Source organism: Indicator indicator, chromosome 1, assembly GCF_027791375.1.
Source record: "Indicator indicator isolate 239-I01 chromosome 1, UM_Iind_1.1, whole genome shotgun sequence".
NCBI classification, from domain to species: Eukaryota; Metazoa; Chordata; class Aves; order Piciformes; family Indicatoridae; genus Indicator; species Indicator indicator.
In genome coordinates, this window is record NC_072010.1 from 126,995,480 (window position 1) to 127,019,098 (window position 23,619).

Below are 23,619 nucleotides of genomic sequence, written 5' to 3' on the forward strand. Positions count from 1 at the left end.
CATCTCTTGCCACAGGCCAAACTCAGTATAAAAGATGACTTATTGTCAAAATCCCTAGCTGGACTTCCCCTCAGCAGGTAGCAAAATACTCCCAACATCTTTATTATATGTACTTCATTACATAGAATAAATAATGGTAAGATTTCGATGAATGGGAAAAGATTTTAACAGGCAGTTATACTGATCGAGTAAATATGTGGTTCATCATCAAATATTTGGTGTATTATGCTAGTATTGATCATCTCAATCAGTATTTCAAATTGCCATGAAACAAAAAGCTGGTGAAGGGCCTGGAAAATAAGCCTTATGAAGAGCGACTGAAGGAGCTGGGGATGGTTAGTTTGGAAAAGAGGAGGCTGAAGGGAGACCTCATTGCTCTCTACAACTACCTGAAAGGACCTTGCAGCGAGGCTGGTGCTGGTCTCTTCTCACAGGGAATTAGTGATAGAACAAGAGGGAATGTCCTAAAGCTACAAGTGGGTAGGTTTAGGCTGGACATTAGGGAAAAAAATTTCACAGCAAGAGTGGTCAGACATTGGAATGTGCTGTCCAGGGAGGTGGTTGAGTCACTAACCCTGGATGTGTTTAAATGTCCTTGAGACATGGTGCTTAGGAATATGATTTAGGGGTGAACTTCATAGAGTAGGGCTATCATTGGTGATCCTGAGGGTCTTTCCCAACCTGAATGTTTCTGATTCTGTGAATATCATGGATGTGTGTTATCCATATGGCAGGAGAGAGAATTCATTTGATAATTAGGAACAAAACTGTTCATCAACTTTTAAAAAATACATATATATTTTGATTTCGCTCAAACCTCTTAAGTCCATAAAGAGCTGAAATTTAGTTACCTATTACCTAAATACAGTTCACAGAATCAGAGAATCAATCTTTCAGCCTGTTTTCATGGAAGAGGTGCTCCAGCCCTCTGATCTTCTTGGTGCCCCTCCTCTGGACCGGCTTCAGCAGGCCCTTTCCTCTCTTGTGGTGGGGGACCTACAGCTGCACACAGTACTCCAGTGAAGTCTTACCAAAGCAAAGTGGTAGAATCACCTCTCTCCATCTGCTGGCCATGCTTCTTTTGCCCAGGTTGCAATTTGCCTTCTGGGCTGCAAGTGCACACTGGAGGCTCATGTCCAGCTTCTCATCCACCAGCACACCCAAGTCCTTTTCTGCAGGGGCTGCTCTCAATTTCATCATCTGCAATCCTGCATAGATAGCTAGGCGCAGGACCTTGCACTATGCCTTACTGAACCTCAGGAGATTCTCCTCATCCCACCTCTCCAGCCTGTCCAGGTCCCCCTGGATCACATCTCATCCTTCAGACTTATCAACCACATCACTCAGGTTGGTATCGTCTGTACATTTGCTCAATCTCACTGCCAGTATCATTGATGAAGATACTGGACAGCACTGGCCACAATACAGACCCCTGAATGACACACGTAAGATGGTACCAGAAGCTACATGACCTCCTTGCGTCCACCTCCAGATTCAGGACATTAAAGGCTTAACAGGACCTGTGCTACACTTAAGAGGCTCATTGAGATGTCTGGGACAGCGTATTCCATCTCCAAAGTCAACAGACACCTCTATTTTGGTAACTTAATCCCATTCAAAACATTCACCTAAGTCAAGCAATAGGAAAACTCACAGGAATTCTTGTCCCATCAGGGGGACAAATGGGCTCTAAACACAAAAATCACAAGATGAAACAGTCCAAAAGTTCATCTAATTTACCAACTAATTTACGTTGTTGGCCACCTGTGCACACTGCTGGCTCAGATGGTTCAGCTGTCCACCAGCACCCCCAGATCCTATTCCACCACCAGCCACTGCCCCAAGCCTCTAGCATTGCTTGGGGTTGTTGTGACCCAAGTGCAGGACCCGGCACTTGGTCTTGTTAAACCTCATTCTGTTGACCTCAGCCCATCGATCTCTGCAGAGCCTTCCTACCCTCAAGCAGATTCAACACTGCCCCTCAATTTAGTGTTGTCTGCAAGCTGGTGCCCTTGATTCCCTCATCTAAATCATTAAAAATGATATTAAACAGAACTGGCCCCAGTACCAAGCCCAGGGGAACACCACTTGTGACTGGCCACCAGCTGAATTTAACTGTGATGGTCACAATCCTTTAGACCCATCCAGCTGAGTTTTGATCCAGAAAGAGTCCACCTTGTTATGCCATAGGCACATGTGCATTTGTTGTTCTCTCCTGTGCGGTTTTTCTGTTTTATGCATGCAAACTTCAAGGAAACATTCTAATGACAACTTTAATATGATTTGTTGATAAAGAAAATTGACTACACTTGCTTTTCAGAGCATATTCAGTGAGGTTGGTGAACAGCAATAACCCAAGTCCATCAAAAGAGCTTTTAGATAAAAACAGCAACTGACACACTGAATGTTCTCAAAATGAAAAGAATAAAAATATTTAATGTTAATATACAGTATATACAACAGAGTACTAAGCTCTAGGTGTTTGAGATAGAAGTATACTCTCACATGCATGCTGTCTTATCAATACAGCCTTTAAGGAGGCATTTCATGCCATTTCTTAAACTATCAGACTGTAAAAATGCAAAATACATTGTTCAAAAGCACTTAGAGATTCCTATATTCTGCTCCAGATTACAATTTTGGCCTTTACTGCACAAATTCTACCTCATGAATAAGACCACAGTTATCCTATAGTCAAAAAAAAACCCAAATCCAAACAAAACAAACAAGCAAAAGCAAACCAACAACATTTGTTTCATGAAAGATTATTTTCAAATGAACCATCACAAGAAAACAAATTACTCACTCATCCAGAACATGAGGATCCTCGGGACTTTTATTTTCATATTCTAAAAGCTCAAGAAAACTCTGCATGTACCTGAAAGAAGCAAAAATTATAAAGGAAGAGTTAAAATACTTAAATCTACATTATTTTTTATTATTTTTTTAATCTTAAGACTACAACATCATCTGTAACAGCAGAAACGTAGTACACGGTTCTCTGCAAAAGCCAAAATGAAGTGGGACACAACAAAAAAGGGAAAGAAAGCAACTGCAATATGTTATATTGAGTTCAAAAGTAGTTTTTATGAGCCACAATTCAAAAGTAGTTTTTATGAGTCCACAATTCAGGAATACTGCTATATAAATCAAGCTGAAGTTAAGAGGAACAAAATCTCTCTTCAGGTAGGTCTGCAATTTCAGGTAACTTAATTCATCCTTTGTATTTGGTTTCTGGTCATGCACTTTGTACACATTGCTCTGCTCCCACATTCCTCAGAGTGACCCAATCCTCTTTCCAAAATAAAGCTCCAGGATACACTCCCCAAAAGCTGTGCTGTAAGACTGCACCAAGTTGGTCCTGCTAGAGTACTCCAGAAGAGTACACCCCTTCACACACTCCTCCATCTCCTCATGTTGTACCTCAGGACATGCAACACAACCCTTGGTTTCCTAACACCACCACTCTTGCACAACACACTTGTCTCTAGTTCAGACATTCAGCACAGATGAGATACTGAGGCTCAGAGGCACAGAAGTACTACACAGGGCCCAAAGTACATGAATGTGGCCAGCCCAACCTGCAGGAAACTAGCCCAATACCAGTATAAATGGCACCACCTCACATCACTAAGCCTGGGGACCAGCTATCACCCACTGAAACAGGTACATTTAAAAGTATAAATGTAAAAATTACAGACTTGGGACTTATTTCTCAAAACAAATCAGGCAAGGTATCAATCAGACATGTAAAAGGTAGGGTTTCAAGGTTACCAGGAGCAACCATTCCTCTCTCTTTCACCCTCCCTTTATACCTGGTTAAACACTGCCACTTACACTATGATAACATCAATACCAACAGCTCTAACTCTCTGCCAAAACAGAAAGAGAAGGTTGGGGGTTTTGATCATTCTCTGACATGAAAACTCACAGAAGAGTTGAACCTGCTAAAGCTAGTACAAGAGAGAAAAGATAACCATAAAGCAAAACACCATCCAGCAGCAGCAACCCATTAGAGCAGCTCAACAGAGTGATCTATGTGCAAGGTCACTGCCTATGAGACTGGTCCCAGTCAGTAAAGCTTGGATAACTTCACATTACAACAAAATCTCTTTTGGTAGCAGTTCTATGTCAAGATCAGCTTAAGCAGGTTATGAAACTTCACCCTGCATCTTCAAGCAACAGCAAAGCTAAAGACAGCACTGCTGCCTACGTGATTCCCTCCAGCACCACATGATGCTACTCCACCCCCATCTCAGTTGCAGCAATCACAGGTCACTGTGCCATTTCTCCAGGGAGACTGACGTTCTCAACATGGTCAGCACAGTAACACTAGCTCCTGTCCCTCTGTGTGGTTTTGCCCTCCTGCAACCATCATAGATTCACAGATTGCATTGGGTTGGAAGAGAGTCTCAAAGGCCATCTTGTTCAACCTTCCCTGTAGTGAGCAGGGACACCTCCAACTAGATCAGGCTGCCCAGGCCCACATCGAGTCTGATACTGAATGTCTCCAAGGATGGGGCCTCAGCTACAGGTTTGTTTGTGTGGTAAAAGGCAATCAGGCAAAATACTTATTTGATTCTACAGAGAAAAGAAGTCTACCCCAAAAAATACCTGTGGGAGTCCTATCCTTCAAACACAGACTGATCTCTTGCCACTCAATTACTACGTCTACATTAGCATTTTTACTTCTACATCTAAACCAGCAGCATGATTTTGAAATAAATTCCTCAAAAAATCCACACTGGTTATATTTGCAAAGCAGTTTGGCACTTCTTCAAAGAAACTGAACTGGAAGCTGCTGTAGATGTGAATCACCAAACCCAAAGCAGCCATCACGACCCAAACCAATGTGTGGGCCAAACCCTTCTGATTCTTCAGCACAGACACAATACATGCCAGGAGGCAGACTAAGGACTGTCACAAGTGCCATCCACACTGCAAAGCATTTCTCACATTATATACAAGACAAAATACTGTAGGTGTGAACAACCACCTCACTACTTTTTTATGCTCCCCTCACTCATCCTTTCAAACCTTCCTCTTGGTTTGAAATCCCTTCTTTTCCTACTTCAATTTCTGTTGCCATCCTCCCTGTTCATGCAGGGAGGATTTTTTTTCCCTTGGCCTCCGTGTTTTTCAACAGACTCACAGCCCGCTCTTCTACACCACTTCTCCTAAAGGCAACAATAGCCCTTTCTTCCTCCTAGAACATCCAAGCCAGCTCTGCAAGGAAATTCACAATCATAGAATCCTTTAGAACGGAAGAGATCTCTCCAAATCACCTAGTCCAACCTCCCTGCTCAAGCAGCATCAGTTAGGGCAGGCTATCCAGGACTGTGTTCAGCTGGATTTTGAACATCTCCACAGATGGAGACTCCAGTCTCTCTGGGCAACCTTCTTGTTATGTTTGTCCAACTCTCAGTGTCTTCTCTTACATTCAGATGTAATTTCACATGCTTCAATCTGTATGTATTGCCCCTTGTCCTGCCACTGAGCACTACTCAAGAAACTCTGCTTTCTTCATCTTCATTCTCTTCCATTAGGTATTTATACACACTGATAATATCCAGCCCCTCACCCACCCAAGCTTTCTCTTCTTCAGGTTGAACAGTCCAGATGGCTTGCTGACTATCTCTAAGGAGACATTCAGCTGTCTCAGCTTCCTCCCATGTGAAAGATTTTTCCATAAATCTGTGGTGTGAAAGAAGTGGCAGCTTCTCTTGTGACAAAGTCAGTCAGAGGAGGTTATTAGGAAGCTGTTCAACCCCATCTGTCATCTCAAAGTTCTGTTTCTGAAGATCCAGGACAACCACCCACACTTGAGAAGCAACACAGCATGTGCTTTATACTACAGAACTCCTGCCAGAAGTGTTGAGCATCAGCAATCCTGTGCCAATGCTGAGGATAAAACAGCAATCAGTATTTCTGGTACTGAAGGTAGGAGACACCTGACTTTTGTGCTGTGTAGATTTGGTCGGTTGCCTACCATTACTGGTATGCTGTATTGTGATCTCATCTATCTCAGCAGGATATGTCTATTAACTTCCTGGGACATTGGTCCTACGACTGCAGCTCCATGGTAACACAATCTTGTTAGCATAGTCTGAATGTAAAACATAGAGGAAAACCAATTATTAATCTCCAAACTATGCTGACTTCTCTAACGGGTCTTTCTAAACAGATAAATAGAAACTTTTAGCTTTCTCCAGGGAAAACTATTGAAGAAAAATAGAGAAATTTGGTCAGGGTTGATTAAAATGTGGCCCTTAGTTGTGGTCTAGTAGAATATTCATAGATTCACAGAACGGTTTATGTTGATGAGGACCTTAAAGATTATGTAGTTCCCAGCCCCCTGCCATGTGCAGGGACACCTTCCACCTCACACTCACTTTAGGTATTTTACAATCCCTGACCTTATCCATTATAAGGTTTTACTGTAACTGTTTTCCCTTTTCACATCACATTAGTGATGATTCATTATGCAGTTCTGCCACATGTTGAATACCCTACCTGTCTAAAGTGCCCTCTTCAGAGCTGGCCTAAAAAACAGGCCCACTTCTTTGGAAACAGAAGTTGCCCATTACTTTTGAAGAACTGAAAATAAGTTGCTAATCCCTAGCACATTGGTTGTCGATTTGTTTGGATTCACTGCAGTTCATAACTGAAACATACTGTGTTGTTATTTTGATTCACTTCATTCCCTCCCTTGCTACTCCATGCAAAACACACATAGAAACTAAGTTATGAACTCCAGCTGGGACAGAGCTGGTATTTTACCTTTGCACAAACTCAAATGCAAAACCATTTTGCTGTTCATAGTTCACACTGAGGGGAATGCCAGCTTTATTCAAAGAAAGCATAGCTGAGTAACACAAAGGGAAGGGCAGCTGTTTTGCCTATCCTCACTGCTGCATACATCAGGCTAAGGAACCCAGAAAGGAAGGAGGAAACAAAACAAAAAAAAGGCACCTTTCCTGAAAGCAACCAAGCAACCAGTTGTAAAATCAGTTAGGCAGCACAGTGCAAAGAGCATGGTACAGGAAAGCAAAGTGCCTACAGCACAACCAAGAAGATAGATGAGAGAATTGACAGCAGGGCTTGCCTGCAGCAGAAAGCATATTCTCAGAGATGCCAAGATGAGGTTGCTTCCCAAAGGACCTATAAAAGAGACTAGGAAACCCACACAATCCAGGATGCCACTGCCTGGCTGGACACAGGATTGACAGGAAAGAATCCATGCTGTACAGCAGGCTGTGTCACTTTGTTTTCTTACTCGACCAAAGCTAAGTTCCATCTATTTACAGAGCCGCTTTACTCTAATTTAAAAGTTTAATAAAACCTGCTTTTTGTATTTTATGGCATGCTGACATGGAATAGGCTGGGAACTGAAAGTTTTAAAGCTAATGCTTTTAAAAAGCATTAGTTTTAAAAATAAAAGGTGACCTCATTCATGCTTATAAAGATGTGCAGGGCAGTGTCAGGAGGACAGAGCCAGGCTCTGCTCAGTGACGTCCAATGACAGGACAAGGGGCACTGGGTGCAAGCTGGAGCAGAGGAGCTTCCACATGAACATAAGGAAAACCTTTTTCATTGTGAGGGTGACAAAACAATGGAACAGGCTGCTCAGAGAGGTTGTGGAGTCTCCTTCTCTGGAGACATTCCAAACCTGCCTGGATGCATTCCTGTGTGATTTACCCAGGTACTCCTGCTCTGGCAGAGGGAGTTGGACTGGATGATCTTTCGAAGTGCCTTCCAAGCCCTAACATTCTGTGATGAGTAGAAGAATTATGCTGTGGAGTCACCACAGAAAAATTTCCTTTCCTTCATTCACCTATCTGCCAACATATCACTAGAAACAGCTACACAAGTCATTTAGATTAGAAAACAAACACACCTGCACATTATCCACTTTTTCCTGTGTGCTATAACAGGTTCTGGTAACATCAGACACACTACACAAGCCTTCAAACCTTGCAAGCTGCCACTTAACATCCAAGTGATTGTTATTGTGTGGCTCAACATTTACATTTATTTGAAGCACTTAATCACTATGTTTGAAGTGGTCATCAAGACAGCTACTATTACCTTACACAGACAAGTGTATTTAAACCAAAGTACACACTATCACGTATCCTAATTTATATTTTCTATGTCTGAGGCTTTGATAAATATGAGACCAAATCCAGCAATGTGCAGTCAACAGCGGAATTTTTTGGCTCAGAGGCTCCAACTGAACTTAAAAAGAAGCCTACAACATTAGTTGCTGTTACAGTTAGACAAGCTGTATTTCTTGCATACTGTAAAGGTATTTTTACACAAATTCTTTGGATCAAGTATTTGCAGGTAGAGACAATCAATACCCCCATGAACAATAACTTTTTCGAGCTTAATATGTACAAGGTAGAACTCTCCAAACCTCACTGAACATGCAAGTAGGCTAGAAATTATTTACTATGGAAAAGATGAGAAGACTTTGGATCACTTTGGATATACAGCAGTTATTACAATGGAGAATGTTACTCACTGGATGATTTTTGTCCCCTTCCATAACCATCACTGAGTAGTAGGTTATGTTTTCAAAGATTTAGCAATGAGAACAGTCAATGTTTAAATTTTATCTCAGTATTTTTGACAAAGGAGAAAGAACAGCTATTTCAATAATTCAATCCAGTATATAAAAAGCTTGCTCATGAAAGTTATTGACTGGTTCTAATTATCTGGGAGGTAAGGATATGCTTTTATTAACTGACAAGACTAAGTTACAAATTCTTATCTCCAAGATCCATATTAGAGTATTTAATTAACATTAGCCAGAAGAATATGAAACTTCATTTGACAAGAAACACAGATTATAAACAATTCAAGGCAGACCTTAGGGTACATGAAGGGGGGCCTACAAGAAAGCTGGGGAGGGACTTGTTACAAGGGCTTGTAGTGGTAGGATGAAAGGGAATGGATTGAACCTTGAAGAGGTGAAATTTACACCAAATATTAGGAAGAAATTCTTTCCAGTGAGGGTGGTGAGACACTGGAACAGGTCATCCAGGGAGGGCACAGAATGATAGAATTGTCAGGGTTGGAACAGACCTCAAGGATCATCTAGTTCCAAGCCCCCTACCATGGGCAGAGACACTTTCCACTACAATGCCCCCAACTTGGGGGTGTTCAAGGCCTGGCTGGATGAGGCCTTGAGCAACCTGATCTAGTGGAAGGTGTTCCTGCCCATTGCAAGGGGGTTGGATCTAGATGATCTTTAAGGTCTCTTCTACTCTAAAGCATTATACGAGTTTATGAAAACAGACTTCAGTACAAGACAATTCAAGCAGAACTGCAAGTAAATCAACACATAGTGTTTGTTTTACATTCATTTTTCAATACACCCTCTACAACTTACCAGCTCTGTACTAGACCAACCGAAGGCCTGTTCAGTAAATTTTCAGGCAACAAATTAACTTCTCTCATGGTGTTAGCTAGTCGCACAGGAAGTTCCTTCCGCAGAAACATGTACGAAGTCTTCTCACATGCATTGTCACGACCTGTTGGAAGGAAAAAAGCCTAAGTCCACTGCAGCAGATGAAATTTTAGGCTCTCAGTGCTAGATGATTTTAAAACAAAAATTCAAACAAACTAAAACCCCCCAACAATTAAAAATAAAAATCACCTGTGGAAATAAAAAGTTTTAAAATAATTTCTTTCAGCACCCATCTTCATTTTGCTCTCATTCCCAAGACACACATTATACTTTTATTTTCCTAGAGCTTAACCTCTACTATCTCACATTCTTCCTCATTTCACATCCTCTCATAGAATGGTTTGGGTTGGAAGCGATCTCCAAAGGTCACCTAGTTCAACTCCCCTGCAGTCAGCACAGACATCTTCCACTAGATCAGGTTGCCAGAGCCTTTTTGAGCTGACCTTGAGTATCTCTAAGCATGAGGCCTCAACTATCTCCCTTGGCAACCTGTTCCTGTGTTCCGCCACCCTCAAGGCAAAGAACATGCTCTTAACATTCAATCTAAATCCCCTCTTCTCAAATTTCAAACCACTGCCCCTCATCCTATCACTACAGGCCTTTGCAAACTGTCCCTCTCCAACATCATACTCTTACCTATAAATAAAAATCCTATATTAAAAAAAAAAAATCTTCTCCTATAAATAAAAATCATGAAATACCGAAGACTTTATATTAACTGGAAATAAGTAAAATAATTCAAAGTATAATATATTGAGACTCTTGCCCAAGTAGTTCAGATGGAAGATCAGACTTGACTTGACATACACTTGTGTATTTTGCAACACAAGAAGGGGAACTTCTCACCACAACCAATTTCTAGAGTCCAGGTAAATTAAATTTTAAAAAATAAATTAAAAAAAAAAACATGGTTTACTTGTAATGAACATCCAGAAATCTGCTTTTGTCTGGAAAGACAGCAAATGCCTTTTGTGACGATAACCGCTAAAGCAGCCCACAAAATTTATGAGTGAAGGCATAATACAAGAGCTATAAATTATGTTCAAGCAAACTAGAGAGTGTTAAAGCACTGCTGGGCACATAATCACTGAGATTTGCAATTTGAGAAACTCAAGTACAATGCAACCAGCACAATCAAGGTGACACTTTTTAAGATGGTCCCATTATAATCAGCTGAACAGCAGAGTTTTCACCTCCTTTGCATAGGTAACATTCACTGATGGATTCATTTCCAAACCACAACACAGGCTTGGGGATTATGGAAGAAGGATGAGGGCTTCCCTTTTATTTTTTTCCCCCCCTCTCATTTAGATATCATCAATCAGTGGATCATTAAATTCTATTAGTGTCAGCAATTCTGTAATTGCTCTTTCAGCAAACATTTAGACCTGTTCTACTTACTTGCATTTTTACATCTTCAATTACAAATATACACATCCTGTCAAAATTAGACAAAGGAAATAAGACATTCCATTGTTGTCTCCTGGGAAGCACAGTAATGATTGCAGGGTTCAGTCCTTCAATTAAGTTAGATACCAATTCACCTACAATAGAGGACAGACACTTGTTTGTTCACATGTCACTGTATATAGCAGATCTTTAGGAAGACTGAGGCTGGACAGCAAGAAAGACTCTTCAACAAGCTCCTCTACACCTTCATGGATGGAAAAACCCTCAGGAACAAAGGGATAACTGCTTCTTCTCAAGAGTGACTGAGAACAAGCTTAGTTATTTTCAAGGCAATAAAAAACTAAAGGAAAGATAGCCCAGACTGAGAATAAGGAACCAAGAACCCACAGCCTGCGGGAGCCTGTGAAAGGCTATGGGGGCCCTTCACAGATAGCTTCTGGGTTTGTGCAAGGCAGATGACAAAAGCTACTAGACTGGAAAGCAGTTCTGGCAGAAGAGACTCACTTCCTCTCCTGCCTTTTTTGTCTTGCCTTCTTTACTAGTGCTTCTCATCTACATTTTTTTAAGTAAAATGATTTCCAATTAAGTAAGAAAAATATAAGTAAGTAAAACATTTCAATTAAAAGCAGCTAACCTACCAGCAAATACTATTTCAAACTTTTAGATTCAACTTCCTCCCAATACTGGATATGCTTCAGTTAAAATGCTAAACCTTTAATAACCTAACAGATTTCTTCATAACTTGTGCATTCATGCTGTGTTTGTGTCATTTAAATAAAGGCCAGGTTAACATTTAATCCTAAAGAGTCCTGCACTTGGTTCACAACCCCCCTATTGTAAGTTACAGACTTGGGATGCATGGTTGCAAAGCTGCAACTTGGAGAGGGACCTGGGGATATTCGTTGATAGTCAACTGAATGTAAGTCAGCATTGGTGAGGTCATACCTCACGTACTGCGTTCAGTTCTGGGCCTCTCACTATTGGAAGGACATTGAGGGGCTGGAGTGTGTGCAGAGAAGGGCAACAAGGCTGGTGAAGGGCATGGAGCACCTGGGCTATGAGGAGCATCTGAGGGAGCTGGGGGTGTTCAGTCTGGAGAAGAGGAGGCTGAGGGCAGACCTCATTGCTCTCTACAACTGCCTGAAGGGAGGCCGGAGCGAGGAAGGGGCAGCCTCAGCTCCTTGGTGACAAGTGACAGGACCAGAGGAAATGGTTCCAAACTGCACCAGGGGAGGTTCAGGCTGGATGTTAGGAAATATTTCTTCACTGAGAGGGTTGTCAAACATTAGAATAGTCTGCCCAGGGCAGTGGTAGAGTCACCATCCCTGGGGGTGTTCAAGCAGCATGTGGACCTGGTGCTTAGGGACATGGTTCAGTGTTGACCCTTCAGTACTGGGTACAAGGGTTAGACTGGATGATCTTATTCCAACCAGATATATTATGTGAAATGCAAATAAATACTCATTTTCATCAAGCAAAAATGTGCTGAGGTAGCATGGCAGTTTCCTCCTACTGACCCAGTAATAACATATGATGTACTTCTGCTTAGCTGTCCAAAACCTCAATTTAGATTTCAAGCACTAGTCATAAAAGAGCACAACAGTAAGTTGTTTGTTCAATGTGTGGTTTTAATGTTTAAAAGCAAAGCATTTGAGGAGAGCATTTGGTTTGGTTGGTTTTCTAACGATGTTGAAGTATATTAAAAATTTTGCAGTGGTATTTCAAGACAGTGGACAATTTTTTGCAAGTCAGAAGTTAGGGAAGATTTTAATTTCTAGGAAAGCACTAAAAACTTATTTTCTTAAACTGGCAGCTGGATAATTTTCCAGTATCAGTGTTTCACTTGTGGATCAGCCCACACGCTACACTATGCCCATGAAAGAAACATCAATTTAGCAGTAAGTGCTCTTTTTAGACTTTTCACTGCACCCTGAGGTCTAGCTCTCTCTCCTACCTATCCAATATTGAGCAAAGACCACACTAATTTAAGATTCAAAAGCAGCGAAGTGCCACCTGTAGTATGTCTGACTGGAAGGACTCCATTCAGAAACCAGAAAAACAAGATCAGAAGCCTTTCACCTCCTGTGAAACTACTACTATTGCTTTCAGCTAGGGTAAAATAAAGGAAGAAAGACTGGAAGGGAGAGGTATAACCATATCTACTACTAGAACTACTATCAGGAGCTTCCAGAATACCTTTTAGCTTGTGTACAGGCAAACAAACAAACAAAAAAAAAAAAAAACAGACGTGAAGCAGAGGGATGGAGACATTTTCAAACAGGTATACAAAAAGATCAAGGCATCAGAGTGGACTGAGCAAAGGCTACAAATTGAATTGCTGCTGAAGTTAGGAAAACAGAACTGATGAAGGATCAGTGAATTTCACTAATTATACACCATTTCAGTTGCAACAAGCCAACAAACAAAACCCCAAACCCAAAACAACTCCAATTCCAAACATATTCCTATTCCCCAGTACAGAAAAAGCCATTTTCATCAGCACAGTCTCTAGGGTATTCATCTCACCCACCACTAAAAATACCAATCCCACAAAAAGCAGACAGGGTTTGTTTATTTGGTAAAAACCAGGGCTTTTGTAAAGCCCAATTCAAATGATGAAGCAAAAGGAAAAAACACATACATAAGTGGAGATGCTGAATCCTGCTAACCATACTCTCTACCACAGGCTTCATCTAAGAAAGCTGTGTGTTGAAACTGGATTCCCTTTTTGGACCTACCACATAGTGGTCCAGGATAACAACCATAGCCTGCACAGCTGTTCAAACACAGGTAGCCAGCAGATGACAACATTTAAGGAGCCAGCCCACACTAACCTTGGGTATTGAGCTTTTTTTTTTCCTCCCCCCTTCTTTTCAGACATTTCAGATCTAAGCTTCAGACCAAGTTCTATCACTGCACTCTAAGGCTAGGCTAATTCCACCAACACCTACCATCTTTTTCACTAAAGTGCCCTGTTTTAAGGGCACTTGGTTTAACTGCTTGGTTCAACTGCTCACCACTCAGTTTTAATGAAATAACTTTTTCAGTATTTTAAAGCATCTGCCTAGAGAAAAAGCACAGCAATCAAGTTTAATGCAGAAGCACTCAGGCAATTACCCACAGGCTGCATTATTTTTAAGACATGTAAGCCCAAGGCTGTCCCTCCTTGGAGCAATTTGGTGGTAGGCTGAAAGTCAGATTAATCATTTCAGCAGCTAAGCTTTGTCCTGCCAATATCACAGGCAATCCTCTCAGCACATGACAGGCAAAGAGCCTGAAACCATGGCCTGGGATCAGGTTCCTGATCCTAGAGCTATCCCTGCAACCCAAAGATTCACTTCCCTAATCAATCACAAAGAGCACAAAAAAGTAGCTCCTCTTCCACTAACACTGCTGGGAACTAAGCAGGGAATAGCCTGAGCCCATGAAAGAGGTGGGCATACTGTGCAGCACATCACCTACACTGTGGAGAGGCTCCATGGCTTTCAAACATGGAGCTCCTGGACAACACAAATTTCGTGTTTTGTGCTGGTGTGACTTGAAGATTTTTAATTTAAAACCTTTTTTTTTTTTTTCTTTAAATGTAGATGGGGCTTAAAACACCAAGCCAAAGAAATTTTATTCTCCCTTTAATGCTCGCTGGTCAGATTCTGTTACAATAAACAGACTCGCAAAGACTGAATTTTGATCCTTTGAGCTGATCATCACCTTTTCCCCTCACAAAAGATGAAAACCTAATTCACATTGAAGGTTGTAATTAGATATTCCAAATTTTTAACACTCTCTCTAAGCTCTCACAGCTTTAACATTATCCTCCCTAATCTTTATGGAAAACTTCCCTAATTCCTACCAGCTGTTACAGAAACATGCCAAAGGGAAAGTTATTACAAATCTCCAGCATAAATAAAATCAACACTTATGAGGAAAGACACAGATAGTTAATATCAATTACGTAAAAATACTGCCAATACCACATGGTCTAGTTTCCCTTTCCAGTCTCCATGAGGTCTTAGACTCCTAAACATCTCATTACAAAATGCTTTTGATGATTAACAAACCACATGACAAAAAAAAGATTAGAGGATTCCTCCATGCCACTGCTAGCTACCAGGATTCAAATTTATGAAATCTACAAAATACTTAAGAAAAACATAAACAAGGACTAAAACAAAGCAGCAACTAAAATATTTTTGGGTGGGATTTTTCTGTTTGTTTTCAAACATTTGTTTTGTCACTTTTTGTCTCCTTCTCTATTTACACATTCTTAAACCTAATTCTGAAAAATACCAACAAAAATTTGCACCAGTCTACTATTTTAAGGAATCAAATCAGTAAAAGTATTTATAATACTGTGTTACTTATTTTACAGTGAATAGGAATGAATGTGCCAGCTAAAAAAAATTTATGTATTATATAGAGAGATACAGACATAGATTAGGTATAGACATAGATATATACACAGACACAGAGTAGCCTCTTCCCAGGCAAAGAAAATAATTCAAACAAATTGGGCAAAGAGACATCTAAGGGACAATGTCACATTTACACAGAAAAGTCCAGAGGGAAAAAAAAAAAGTCAAATGCAAGAACATACAAAGCATTCAGAAAAAGAATAGTTTTATCTCTCAAAGTCATAATTCAGTTCTCTAATCTAACCTTTTCATCTATTCCAAGAAGAAAAATCACATTTAACTGAATCCCAGGAACACACACAAAAATCATAAACATTTTTTAAAGGGTAAGAGGCAATCTGAAAAATTATTTAGTGATTTTTGGGGAAAAGGTAGCTCTTAAAAATCACTATTAAGGATAACTAGCATCAAGAAAATCTGCTTTCATGTTATAACTATGGAATCAGATAAAACAGTTCCTAAAACTATGCTTATTCTATTATGTATTATACTGTTTTGAGCTATGGAGAACTGCAGTAATACTCTCCACAGAACAGTACTGTGAAGATAATGACTTCTAGTGAAATGTAGAGCAAAAATGAAATGTTGTTCAAAAACGCGTACTGTGTCTGCCTGGGATGGAGTCAGCTTTCTCCAGAGCATCCTATAAGATGCTGTGTTTTGGATTTGTGACTAAAAGCATTGATGGTACACCTGTGTTTTGGCTTTGCCTATTTCCTTGCACAGCAGGAAAGCTTTCTCCCTTTATCCTGCACTTGCTCCTACCCCAGCAAGTAGGCCAAAAACCAAATAAATCTATGGTTTTGGGGATGCAGTTTGATCATTCACATCCATTTATGGAACCTGTTCTATAACTATACTAAAATACTGAATTCAGAATATAAAGTCTCAATCACTCATAGAAATTGAGTGGGGTTTTTACTGCATGATCTAAACAGTTACAAATTGAAACCGAAATTAACATTTTCCTTGAAAACTCAGCAGAACTGCACTACAGGAGATTTAACTAACAGCATAAAACCTGAAAACAAACCTTTTCTGAAAACGTGACTACTCAACAAGCACACTTAATCCCTGAAACAGCCTCCAAAGGTGACTGATACAGATAAATTAAATGTACCATGATCTAATATTAAACAGTACTCCCACATAAAAAACGTCTGTCATACCACAGTTCAATAGTGACTGCTGTTATCTAACCACAATGACTCTAGCAGACCTTCACAACAATCAATATTATGCCTTATAAAACCCTTCAATGTTCTACATAGTATTGGAATATTACTGCCGGCCAGGGACTGGCAGAGTTGTAAATAGTAACAGGTTATAAATAACACCAACTTGCATCAACCAAAGGCTTCCAGCTAGTTGCTGTGCAACAGATCATTGAAAAAGAAAAAAAAAAAAACAAACACCAACCCACCCCTTTTTGATATTATGAAATGCAAACTTTATCCATGCTCAGACCTAGAGAATGAAGGTCTGAATACAGAAAAGCAGTAACCCAAAAATAATGCAAGGACAAAAAGCTTGCACATCCATCTTTCACTGTGACAAAAAGCTAGCCTTTCAAGGTAAAAACAAAACAGCAAATTGATTTTATTCCCATGTTAGACAAAAATCAGGATTCTATTTAAACTTCTAACAGACATATCTGAAAACAATACTTAAAATTCTGGAAAAGCCAAAAACAAAAATTCCATGGTATTTTCATAAGGCTTAAAATAACTCATTTAATGATGTATTTAGCTTTACAAAACCAAGCCAAAATACTCCATCGCAATGTACAAGTACCTTACACTCACAAGAATTCAGGCATCGAAGGATGCTGACCTCCCAATGAAAGCTGTAACAAAATTACTGTCTGGAAGCTGAAGCCAGTCAGATGAAAACAAAACATGTTTTGATTGTCTGACTAGCGTTCATCTTTCTGATTCAATTCAGTGGTTAGCATCCGAATGGTTAACATTCACGTGAAGAGGAAAATGTTTTTGAAGATGCATTTAAATCAAGCATGAAGTTTTAAGGTCAATGCACAAACAGCAAGAGAAACAACAGAGCTGCAGGCAACAACAAATGGCAGGCAATTATTTAATAGTATCTTTTAGCCCTAAATGTTGTGAATATCTTAGACGCACAGTTTCTCTCCACTTATGTGGTCTTAAAAATTAGATAAAAAATAAAATAAAATAACAAAACTTCTACTGTATTTTTGAGTTTAAAAAGAAAAAAAAATCTTCCATCAGAAAACTAACCATTAGGTTTGGAGATATAAGGTAGCTTTTGATCTCTACTTCCCTACCCCCCACACCTTGTTATTCCAATTGTATCTGCCGGCTACTTCTTCAGTGGCAGGTTTTCAGTCCAATGCTGATGCATGCCTGATCCAAACAAGACAACATGCAGTGTAAACACTTGCAGAAACCTGATCTAATGCTGCACATACAACTGACTGCAATGCTGATAGCTTGTTTACTCTCTATATCAGTTTAGGAAGAGGCCTACAAGCTTCTCTCAAGACAAGTTAAGTTTAATAGGTACCACATTGACAAAGCAATTTCATACCAAAATTTGCATTTAAGAATGGGGAGGATCCATTGCTCATCTTTTCTTTCAGATATAGCTCAGGACACAGCTCCCAAACTGCGTGCGCTCACTGCAATTATCTGCTGCATGCTCAGCTTTCACAGTACAGTAAAATTACTAAATTACAACCTTTGGGATATTTTTCAATCTCTGTAGCTGTAACAGTTGCCACATATATTTTGATTATATGCTATGAAATCAGGATCTCCTAAGCCACACTCCACAACAAGAACTCACTATGATTCACAACCTTTTATCTGAAATATATGCATGACTTTTTTGTTCAAACTCATTAGTAACTATGTGGTACACAAACACTAACATATGACAAATAAGGGAACTGCCATTTTGTTAAGTTTTACCTATATATGCACAAAAGATCTAACAAAAAGCAGTTTTAACTCCATAGGAACAAAATTAATCTGAAACAGAAAAGCAGAAAAGGCTAGAATATGGCCAAGTACAACTGGGCAAGACAGCTTTAGTAGTGAACAAGCTCCAAAAGCAGGCAGTATTTGCTTTTGATATCACAAACCTCAGGCTCACAAATGTCTCAGTCAGGCACTCCAACAGCTGAGCATTACAGGAGTACAGAACACTGGCATATACTCACAATATAGCACTAGAACCACTTCAAATTATTCTTTCCTGCATGATCAAAGGTCTACGTGATTTATATCTCACCTGTGTTTTTATTTGTGCTTAATTGTTTTACATGTAAGCTTTTGAGTACAACCATCCATTCTGTGAAATGTTCATTAACATCTGCACTGTCAACTGAGGTACCCCAACAAGACCCAGAGCAAGCAGTTGCATGGAGCTTGCCAGCTCGGGCAGAGTACAGCTTCAGTAAGGGGTTTTGGCTCACACCCAGCACTCACACCCAGGTTGTAGCACAGGCAAGAATGAGATCAAGTCTCTCTGTCTTTTTTTAAATGCTAGGGCACTCCTAGATATAGGAAGCCTGCTTTCCTCAGATGGACCTATCTGATGTGTTATTTACTTGTTCCAGGCACACATGACCAAACTGGGTACCCATGTAATATGGCTGCCGCTGAAGATTGAGTATTTTGTACCTAAATGTTAAACTACAATTCCACTTGAAAGTTCATTACAGAAGCCATATTTTACTAATTTTATCAGACTGGGTCATAGAATCATAGAATGGCTTAGGCTGGAAAGGGGCCTTAGAGATCATCTCCTCCAACCTCCCCACCATGGGCAGTGATGCCTCTCAACTAGACTCAGCTGGCTTAAGGCCTCATCCAGCCTGGCCTTGTTACACCCCCAGGGACGAGGCATCCACAATTTCCCTGGGCAACCTATTCCAGAGTCCCACCACCCTCATACTGAAGAGCTTCTTTCTAAGACCCCGTCTAAACCTGCTCTCCCTCAGCTTAATTTAGGAATGTCTGCACTTGGAAATCTACCAAAACAACTTCCAGTGTAACTACCTAGTTTGGAAGTATACAGCTGAATCCAGTTGGTTGGCTGAGGGCTTTTTTTTTTTTTTTCCGGCCAAAACAGTTATGGAGATCTGGATAAACCTGGAGTGACACGCTGCCATGAAACAAGGTCAAAACTTTTTTATATTAAAACACACCTACAGAATGTCATTCTTTTACAAAAGAATGAGACTGCACAAGAACCCTGGGAAGTGCATTTTGCAAGAAAGAAAATGATGAACAGCATTCAAGAAGAGTGTGCAAACAGAAAAATAACATAGAATAAAAAAAGCAGCACAGACAATCTGAGCATACTTTGCAACATAAAGGTCCCAAGCCCGTGACACAGTAACCTCCGGCACAGTTGCAGCAGGTACAAAGACAGCTGCAAACTTCATGGAAAGTACATCAGGCATATAACAGAACATGCTATGTAGACATAAACAACTGTAAGAACAAACTGACAACCTCTGGTTTGTTTCACAGGTTTTTTGCTTGTGAGTAAACAGCCAAACTGTCTTTTATACTGGTTGAATTAACTGAATTAAGCTACCTGAGAAAGTTTCAAAATAAACTTCATTAGTTTCTATCATTGGAAAAGAAGAGAGACTCTACATCTCCACTATGCACATAACTGTACCCCATACAGCCCACACTGTTACTCAGTAACAGTCTAAGCTGTATGTCAATATACATTGCCATCAACTGTGTTTGAAGAGACTCTTCAGCCCACAAAAATAAAGCTTCTCTTTCACTGCTCACCAGGATTTCACAATTAGACAAACTTAGAAGTCAGTTGAGTCTAAACCAATATGATCAATACCAAAACAAAAGCACATGAAGACCATACTGTAATATCATTATTGTCAGCAGGAAAAAAAATCTTCTCCAAATTAATTTGCATTAGAGTAAGTGCAATTTTTTTGTTTGAAATGCAAGAGACATGCATTAGGAAACCAAATCACAGACTGCCACAAGAGGATTATTCACACACTTCCATTAAGCTTATTCTGCAACACGTGATGAAAATCTTGTCATGTTTTCATAACTGAAGTTCTACATTTACATTGCTCATCAAAAATACCATTTTTTATTGAGGCATGAGTTAGCCTCTATAAGCTGACTACAAAACACTGTCTTCTTCCCATCAAACATCCAGGTTAGGTCAATAGAACTCTTTAAAACAACTGTAAGTACAACTCAAGCACCTTGAATATCATGCTCCATATGATGTGCTTATTTGCTCTCTTGAACATTGTGTCCTGTGCCACCAGAAAACTCTTCATTGGCTAATTCAGGTATAAATAATGTAGCTCCCTGATAGAGTGGGTGCATTCTATCTAGTCTTTCCATGCCTTGAGTGGTAAACTTTTTCATCAACATCTTTCATTTTATTGCCAATTTCTCCTCTTAGCCTCTGAAGTCCCCAACGGAACTAGAAATTACCCAAAGTTGTCAACATCTAGGATCCAGAAATTAAGTACCTACATTACTTTTAATCTATTTGATTAAACTGCTGCAATATTCCTAGTTGAGGTTTCCTAAGTAAACACAATATAAGCACTAAATAGAAAGTAAGAGGAGGTGTGAAGTGGACTATAAGTCTGATAGCTTTAGCAAGGCTGATGTGATGTAAGACTACTGATTCACAGATTGCATTGAGTTGGAAGGCACCCTCAAAGGTCATCTTGCCCAATCCCCCTGCAGTCAGCAGGGACACCTCCAACTAAATCAGGCTGCTCATGGCCACATCAACTCTGATCTTTAATGTCCCCAGGGCCAGGGATCCCAAACACATTCCTAGCAGCCCATTCCAGTATTTTACTGCTCTCACTGTAAAGAACTTCTTCCTTATGTCCAACCCAAAACTACCCTGCTCCAGTTTCAAACCACTGCCCCTTTTCCTATCACTATAAGTCCTTCCAAACAGTCCTTCCCCACCCTGATCTTAGAAGCATAAACCAGAGGCATTCTTTTCTCTAGAAGTTTTAAATGTTAACAATTATATAGTTTCCTGTCAGTCTTAATACATGAATATGCTTAAATAGCCTATATCCAGTGACAACAGACTGGAGCACATCCAAAGAACCAGGCTGGCCAGGCTGTAACATACTGTTCTTACTCTATTCATTTCCACTAACATAAATAAGCCTTAAAATCATTCAAATAGGACTCCTACTTCCTTGAAAAACATGAGCCACTTTTCAAACCATACAGTAATACAGATACTACAAAGTCAGAAAAATAGCATTATTAAAAGGCTGCCATATGACAGGTGGTCAAATGCAAGCAGCAATACAGAGGCAACTTAGAATGGTAGAAAACCTTACCAAAAAGCAAAGTTTTGCCAGAACAGCCAAATCATTAAATCAAGACTGAAATCTTTATATCTCACATCACAACTGAAAAGTCTCACAAGCGTTGTTTCCCCAGAAACAAACCCAACTTTCAAACAGACAATGACAAAATTATTTGTTTAGTGCCCGGACTGAAGTAAAGATATTCTCAGTTTTAGGCCACTGCTTCTGCCAGTACAGAAAGACAAGGCAAAAGTAGCAGAAATACTAGAGTGAGGGTAGAAGAACAGAAAAGGCAGGCATGGGAAAGTGAGAAGAAACTCAGCAGAAAATACAAGGAAAGCATGGGTTCTAGTCAGGTCCTCCTTTAAATGAAACACAGGATAAGGTGCAACGTTGTTGGTATTTTTTTTAATGGTATAAAGATGTGTCTCACTGAGATGTGGTAGCAAGCCCAGTCTTGGTTCTTTATACTTAGAGCATTCTTTCACTAATACCATTGCCACAAATGTGCAATTGTTTCCACTTTTCATTACTTTCTGGCTTATCACTTCTGACTCATTTTTGTCTTCTTGTAATGCTGGAATGAAGGAATACTCTATTCAGCTTCACAGTATTACATACAGCCTTTATATTTACTCAACTGGCAGCATTCTTAGGACAATAAAAATGTAAAGAAATATTGGGTCAAAGAGCAGGAGCCGCATAACCTCTGATACAGATATGAGAAGTTTATTGTCAGCTAGACCAAAACGTCAGTTTTCTAACAGGAATACAAGTTTTCAGTCCAGTGCTTCTGACAGGAAAAAAGCTATTCACTCATCAGCAATGCACATGGAACTTCCATGAACAGGTCTCCTACGTAAGTGTCGTCAGAGTTTACACGTGAGGTTTAAGCCAATCTCTTCACGGCAGGTTAAAACGTTCGTATTCAAGATCAGTAACTTAATCTCTCCTTCACTCGCTAAACCCACAAATTTTCAGGTCAGAAACTCTTATTTTGACTCTCTTTCCCACGGAGCTTGCTGTTTGGCAATAACGCAAAAGAATGGTAAGCCTGCCTCTCCTGCCTCCCGGCACCTCAACTCAGGAGGCCGAGATTGCCAGATAGAGCAGAGGTGGTGTTTACCACCGGCTGCAGACGTGCAGGCACAGCTGGCTGTCACCATAGGATCCCGCCTCACACAAGACGGTCCCCAACTGCCAGCGGGGCCTCCCGGGGTGGGGAAGCCGCGGCGAGGCCAGGCCGGGCCGGGGCAGCCCCAGCGCTGCGACGCAGATCTCCCAGCCGCCCCCAGCAACGGCCCTCACCGTGACTGCGCACCCCGGGCTCCCCAGGCCGCACAGGCAGGGGCGGGCTCCGCAGCCCAGATGCTTGGCGAGGAGACGAGGCCTAGGCGCCGGCCTCCACCGCCGCTCCCCCCACCACAGGAGGGCCCTCGCCATTCCTGCGCGGCGGGAAAGCCAGCTGGGATGACCCTCACCCATCACCCCTTCCCGAGCCGCGGGTGTAGGGGAGGACGGGACAGGCGGCGGCGGACGGCCCTGCTACTCACCGAAGTCGAGGAACTGCTTGATGGAGAGGGGCGAGGGGGAGAAGCGGGAGTAGTACTCGATTTGTTTGGGGACGGGGCTCTTCAGGAGCGCCCCGCACAGCCGCATGGCGCGGCCCGCCCTGCACCTCTCGGCCGCACACGCTCTCCTCCTCTACCCGGCAGTGGCACTAGGGCGCTGGAGTGGCGGCGGCACCGCAGCCACCCGCGCTCATGCCAGGGAAGCGGCCGGCCCGACGGCGCCCATCGGCCTCTCTGCAGCCCGGCCCTGGCTCAGCCCAGCCCGGCCCGGTGGGAGGGGCGAGCGGAGGGATCCGCCCCCGCGGGGGGACGGACAGGGCGAGCGCGAGCGACTGGCGCGTGTAGTTGGCATGCCGCCCTTTCCCGCCGGGTGGGGCGCTCTAACGCGCAGGCGGGGCAGCGCCGGGCACGCCGTGAGGC

General features: G+C 41.2%; 1 protein-coding gene across 1 annotated transcript in view; it reads right to left on the reverse strand.

The window, feature by feature from the left end:
• PDK3 (pyruvate dehydrogenase kinase 3) overlaps positions 1 to 23,287 on the reverse strand; it is a 47,424-nt gene extending 24,137 nt beyond the window's left edge. Inside the window, exons 1-3 of the mRNA XM_054390686.1 lie at positions 23,182 to 23,287; positions 9,398 to 9,539; positions 2,807 to 2,878 (exon numbers count right to left, since the gene is read on the reverse strand). Coding sequence (XP_054246661.1) covers positions 2,807 to 2,878; positions 9,398 to 9,539; positions 23,182 to 23,287 — 320 coding nt within the window. The remainder of the gene's footprint in view (positions 1 to 2,806; positions 2,879 to 9,397; positions 9,540 to 23,181) is intronic.
• Between the last annotated feature and the right edge of the window lie 332 nt (positions 23,288 to 23,619).